We start from the raw sequence: 6714 nt of genomic DNA, 5'->3' as shown, positions 1-6714 counted from the left end.
TGTCCTTCACCAGTGATTTGGTTTTGGCCCAATGGTATTTAGGGCATGAGAACTTCAGACATAAGCCTGATGACACTGACATAAACAGCATTATACTTATGAAGAAAACAATCCTTATTCAGTTTCCAATCTCCAGAGTAGGTATACACACCTCAGAGAAAGGAGGGCAAAGCAAGAATATACTTGTTCATGAAATTTTAGACTGATTTGATGCAACTGTACAGATACCTAGAGAAAATGAAACCCTTGAAAAAGCCAACCCCAAATTCAGTGTTTTGTTACTCAAACCAAAAATACTCTAGAACAGCAGCTACCTATCTCAGGTTAGTTTTGTTTGGTACCCAAGTTTATTATATGCTTTTGAGATAATTTTCAGGTGAGAATTACTCAGTTTTAAAGCCATCAAATTCTCTTCAAACACCTCTTACTTGCTTCTCTGTCTTTGCAACTTCCAGCCCTACTCCGTAGGGCTGACTTCCTTTATAGCGTGGAGGACATGGCAAGCAGTGGAAACCCGGATTTGTGTTCACACAGCGATGGACCTGATTCACTTTAAAGCAAACATCTGACACAGCTATACACTGCAGGTAAAGAAAGAAAGAAAGAAGAAACCAATTAGATGGTTGTGTAATTCCCAAATAATGAAAATTTCACAGTGATTTCCTGATGTTAATCGAAACAAAGTCAATACCTCATCAAGATCCTCACAGACAGTACCATTGCCAAGGTATCCTGCAGGGCATGGCCCACATGACCAAGATCCATCTGGGTAGCTGTTGCATTCTGCTCCAGGAAAGCAAGGATTTGACAAACACCCATCTGGCAAAGACATACAAAAGTGTAATTAATTAAGTAAAAGGCATGTAAAAATTAAGAGACATGTATTCTCTGTTCATTAGCTTAAATCACATCTGATGCCACGAACTCATAAAATCCCTTAGAAGTAGTGTTATTAAAGGGCATTTAATATAATATTGATTTAATATGAAAAGACTAGAGATTGTTACATGCAGTTGAATAGATTACAGCATACTGAATCCCTATTTAAGAAATGCATACTTTTTCAGGAATTAAGAGACATGTATTCTCTGTTCATTAGCTTAAATCACATCTGATGCCACGAACTCATAAAATCCCTTAGAAGTAGTGTTATTAAAGGGCATTTAATATAATATTGATTTAATATGAAAAGACTAGAGATTGTTACATGCAGTTGAATAGATTACAGCATACTGAATCCCTATTTAAGAAATGCATACTTTTTCAGGAAGAGTCAGTATTAATACATAAATTTTTTGAACAACACCCAAAATAGTTGTGTCCTCTACTGAAACAAACATATAACTAGCAGATTTCTGCAGTGTCAATTCATAATTACTCATTAAAGAAAAAACAGCAATAATAATTACTCATACTGAACAGAGAATGGCTAAATACCAACCAATTGGGCAATCCTTCTTATTGCACATATCATGTTGCTTGGTATCTCCCACACATGGTTTTCCTCCATACTGTGGCTCTGGACTGTTACAGAGGCGAGACCTCTCACGAATTCCTCCTCCACAGGTAACAGTGCAGGTAGACCATGGAGACCAAGGACCCCACTGGCCATTCACTAAGATACGCAGAAAAGAAGAGCATCACAGGCAATATACTGGGGGCGACACTTGGTGCCAATGACAACAACCAGATCCCTCGCTGGAGACAGTTTCTTACTACGCACACAGAAAGATGCTGGCAAAGCTTTGCACTGACATAGCAAAATTTCAGAAACAAACAAACAAATAAAAAATACCCAACCGCTTTATAGGCATTTTTTGGCCAATAATTCAAAACAGCATGCCGTGCCCACTGGCATGGTGTATTTCCATTTAAGCTGATCAGAATAAGTACAGTGCCTTCAAAGCTCCCTACTAAGCTTTCACTTTGTACAGAAAGCAAGGTGTGACCACAGGATACAAACTTCTGCCAAGCCAAACAGGAGTTCTGTGGCTTTTTTTTTGCCCTGTAAGGCTGTAACTATTATTCTTGTTTTATAATACGTTCAACAGTGTATCTTCAATAGTACTGCCTCAGTATAAAAAAGTTATTTCAATGATTCTTCTGCACATTTTATATTGGTACAATTCCACTGATCCTGTTGTAATCAACCCTGAGTTTTCTTGAAATACGAACATCTTAGAAACAAATTGTGCTTACTAAATAAACTTACACTAAATTCCCATGTGCAAATAGATCAAAAAATAGATGAAGTGGTTTTAGTTATTTAAGGACTACTGGCTTAGTAGCTTGACATCAGTTTCAAGCTCATATCCTGTAAGTACAAAGGCTGAACAGAGGAGGGAATGAAGACAGCTGTACAAAGGGAAAAGAGTGACGATTAATTATATGAAGGAAAATGAAAGCGAGTGCAATGAACGTTCTCTAAAAAAGTTTACAAGTGCAGATGAGTCAGAAAGAATCATAATAACAATTAAATGTGTTGAATATGTGTAAAAATGCATGCATACTTTCAAAGAAACCTGACTATTGGGAGACTGTCTGTCTATTCCTAGCAGGGACAATGGTAGCTTACTTTTAGATAGTGTTCATTTTTGATATGCAGAGATTAATCACTAAAATAAAAATTTCTCAAACTCTTAATATTTAAAGCCACATTATAACTTGGAAGGTTTACAAAACCTCTGATTGTATTGTTGTCTTCACTTTAAAAGCATGTTAGGTGTTATTTCACCCATAAGCTACAAATCTTACTTTCTGTCATAGAAATTCACTGTAATTTAGATCTGAATAAGGAAAGAAATTCAGCTGGAATATGTGTGACTTTTGATTCAGGACCACAGACATACCTGGACATGGAACCTTCTCACACTTTTCTGTTTCACGACCATTTCCCACACAGTTTTTCCCACCCATCTGGGGAACAGGAGAATTGCAGAGGCGGATGCGGGTGATATTTCCTACTCCACAGGTAACTGAACAGGAAGACCAGGGAGACCAGTGACTCCAGCCACCATCTTGACGTACTGCCAGAGAAAAGAGCAAAAACTCAAGGAAACAGCCCACTTGCAGCAGTAATACATACCCAGTTGTGAAGTTAACCTTCTAATGAGTCTCTCACTACGTCTGATGAATGTCCCATCTCTCTCCCACCACTGTCACTTACAAAGCCTAGCATGACAGCTCAGGCATTCAAGTACAGATATCTTAAGAATTTCAATGACCAATACATGACTAACATTGATGTCAGATATTTTAGTTCAAAATAAACTTGTTCCAATGAAACAAGCCTTTTTAACATGGCACATTTTGACATCTAGCAGCTTCAGTAGCTAGATACTGTCTTTGGTACTATAGTAGCCTGGATATAGCAGCTACCTGCAATAGCATTAATTACAGTTCTGCAGTACGATCCTTCTAGGTGCCTTGAATATAAAAGCAGTTTGATTTTGCAAAAGTCCTCTACGATTCATGCATTCCTAAACATAAATAAGCTAATGGAATGGGCCAACAGCGAATGAATGGCAGACCTAAACACGGCCCCATGTATGAGCTGTTGGCTCCAAACTGAATTTAAACAATAGACTCCAGTTCATAATGTTAAAGATCACTCACTATCTTTTTGTTTAACAGAGATGAGCCCAGAATGCACATGCCTATTAAATTGTCAGGAAAAGCAGGAGTATTTGAAATGGGTAAGATGACAAAGAATCTAACGATAGTTACTTTAATTATGCATATATGAGTGTTCCAGTTAATACTATCCTGACTAAGCTTGGTTTTGCTTAGAAGTGTTCAAAGAAGCTTTTAAAAAGGGAGAAATTTTATTACTTACTGCGATGGTCACATTTCTTAAAGCTGCACATCCTTGTCTGGATGTGTGGGCCTGTACAAGCACTCCTGGTGACATCACACGACCTTCCTCGCATCTGAGTCCCTGAGCCACAAGTAACTGAGCACTTTGTCCAGTCTGACCACGGTGACCAACCTTCCTCACTGTCATCAGCTGCAAAGAATAAGGTAAGGAAAAGGTCTTAGTGTTGAAAGTTGCTCTATTATCCTATTCAGAAGCTTTTCACTTCTCTTTTTCTGTAGAATATGTACTTTATCATTTAGATCTCACTTTTTCTAATTTTGCTTTCCCAAACTGCCACTGAAGTTAGGTAATTATGTTTTAATCTAATTAGAGGTTAGTCCATATAAGAATCCTGAATCTTCAAGAAATTGCATGCAGTGTGTTTGCGCAAGGCACTGATCTTTGGTGGAAGAATATCTTATCTCTAGAATGAACTGAGCCAAAAACTCAAGTCCCAGCTGCCTTTGACTTCAGAATATAGGTCAGCATGATGAGATGTTGCTCCACCTCTGAACACAACATAATCGTGAACATGATGAATAACACATTGTAAGAATATGGCCTATGCTTTGAATGGGCAAAAAGCCCTCTGACTATATTCCAATGAATTTCTGTTTAGAACAACTAAGCAACTATTTCCTTCTGTAACAGACCTGTCTAGTACAGAGAGAAATATAATGAACAAACACAGAAGTCAATTAATCAGTGAAGTTCTTGAAACTAATGTCACTCCAAAGTCTAGTTTACATTCTACAATGCTGTCTTAAATGTGAAACAGATTGTCCAGACTGCCCAGGTTTATAAGTAAAGCAGTACACCAAAGACAAGGTATATGACAGAGAAGAAATAAAACAGAGTAACAGAATGACAGTAACAGGGAGGAAAAATAACTTGAACACTTAATAAATATTGCATTAAACTGCATGAAACTTTTGATCTGTAACTTAAACATCCTCCACAAGGAGATAAGAAGACATCATAACTTATGTTAGTCTGTTTTGATCAAGTAGCATGGAAAACAAACAGTAGTGCACAGTGCTATGCAAATGAATAAAAATCTGAATGTCCAGCATTGGAAAATGCAACTGACAGAAAGCATGCTTTTAGCATTTCATGTCCAACACAGCAAGGCAGGTTATCAGCTTAATTCTAAGCAACCAATATAATCACTGAAGGAAGACCAACTTCTCCAGAAGGTCATTTCAAGCAGCCAAGTTACTTCATATGATCTTTGTTTACATATAAGTCTTACATTTGATCTTACATGCCTTGACCTCTTACTTGTTTGACCCTTCCAACAAACTAGTAGTGCTTTTAAATATTGCCAAACATTATTCTTCTCTTCCGCTAAATACTCACAGTGAGAGCAGACTGGACAGCATTCACCTTCAACAAATACTGGATCAGCACAGGAGACAGCAGGGCAGGTGATTTGGTGGCACACAATTTTAGAATCCTACAGGCAAAGAAATAAGCTCACTGACTTATGCTCGCATACAGAGGCAAATAGAGGTGGGCATCTCAGAAAATTTCATGTGTGGAAATTCTTCTGTTCTAACTGTCATGGACACGGGGACTGCCTTTTATAAATATCAGTAAGTCTACGCCAAGCTCTGAGTAAATATGATTTGACCTGGACAGCTGAGTTGGATTAAACCTACTATCCATTACTGCAGAGAAGAAGAATGTTTCCAAAACCTTACCTGGCAGGTGCACTTGGTGCAGCTATCTACAATCCAGCTTTCATTATCTGCAAAGACACGGCCATCCTGCCAGCAAACTGACTGGTTCTTCATTGTTTTGTTAGGCCCAATCAATTCCCACATAATTTGATTCTCTTCAGACTAGAAGATGAAGTAAATGAAAACAAATTGTGTACTTTGTAAGAAAACTGTTTTACATAAACAAAAGTGAGACACAACTGGATTTAATTCTTCCATTAAAAATGTGTATTTTTATATATTTATGTACATAAAGAAGATGTTCTCAAGTATCGCTATAGCAATTCTCCTGGTAATGGTACAAACACAGTCATACAATACTAAGGAAAATCTGTTCTTAGCTGCTTTGTTTACCTCTAGTACAGCTTGCCTTTAGGTGGGAAAATCTCAGTCCTCAGATATATAGCATAGTAATAAAATTCCTTCAGAAATAATTAACTAATTAGTTCAGAATAAGAGGGGCAGACGTCAGTAAAACATCGCTACCATACCTCAACTACGAAAATCCATAAATACATTTACTTACAGTTTAGATACCCTGTGTAGCCATGTACTGACATATTCATAAGGGCAACAATGCTTTAACAATACACAAGCAAAGTTGGGATTGTTAGCTTTCGACTTCCAAGCCTGCAGTAACCTTGAAGAGGATTGATTTCCCCTGAACATGAATGCAAGTGTGTGTGCTTTTTAAACCCAGTCTGTGAAAATCAAGCCTTCACTAAAGTGTTAATCTCAAGAACTACCTAATCAGTCACAATGAAAACAGGACATCTCTACATCATGCAGATATACCAACAGGTATATATATATGTACTGCAGAAATCCCTACTAACTCTCTGGTGCAAAAGAAGGAAAGAGCTAATCGACGCACAGCAGACCTCTTTCAGTTCTCTAGCTTACATGTACCTACCACTTTCTGGAGGTTATCAGCTAAGTTGTTCACCACAATGCGCAGGCCAGTGAGCTCCGTGAACATTGATCCCAGCTCTTCACAGGAGCGGTCACAGAACTCAGCCTTCCCTGGTTTCTCACCCACATACTCAGTTGTGACAGCAGGGCTCAAGTGAAGGATTTCAGTACTCTCATTGATGGTGTTCACTTCAGCTGGTAGCAAGAGAAAGAAAGAGAAGAGCA

General features: G+C 38.0%; 1 protein-coding gene across 1 annotated transcript in view; it reads right to left on the bottom strand.

Moving 5' to 3' along the window:
• Positions 1-6714, bottom strand: part of THBS2 (thrombospondin 2) — a 31516-nt gene that overhangs the window by 16339 nt on the left and 8463 nt on the right. Inside the window, exons 4-11 of the mRNA XM_009071772.1 lie at positions 6491-6684; positions 5560-5700; positions 5216-5312; positions 3836-4006; positions 2850-3026; positions 1442-1615; positions 692-819; positions 429-581 (exon numbers count right to left, since the gene is read on the bottom strand). Coding sequence (XP_009070020.1) covers positions 429-581; positions 692-819; positions 1442-1615; positions 2850-3026; positions 3836-4006; positions 5216-5312; positions 5560-5700; positions 6491-6684 — 1235 coding nt within the window. The remainder of the gene's footprint in view (positions 1-428; positions 582-691; positions 820-1441; positions 1616-2849; positions 3027-3835; positions 4007-5215; positions 5313-5559; positions 5701-6490; positions 6685-6714) is intronic.

Source organism: Acanthisitta chloris, unplaced genomic scaffold, assembly GCF_000695815.1.
Source record: "Acanthisitta chloris isolate BGI_N310 unplaced genomic scaffold, ASM69581v1 scaffold510, whole genome shotgun sequence".
Lineage (NCBI taxonomy): Eukaryota > Metazoa > Chordata > Aves > Passeriformes > Acanthisittidae > Acanthisitta > Acanthisitta chloris.
The sequence above is the reverse complement of the archived record's forward strand: the minus strand, read 5'-3'. Positions and strand labels throughout refer to the sequence as shown.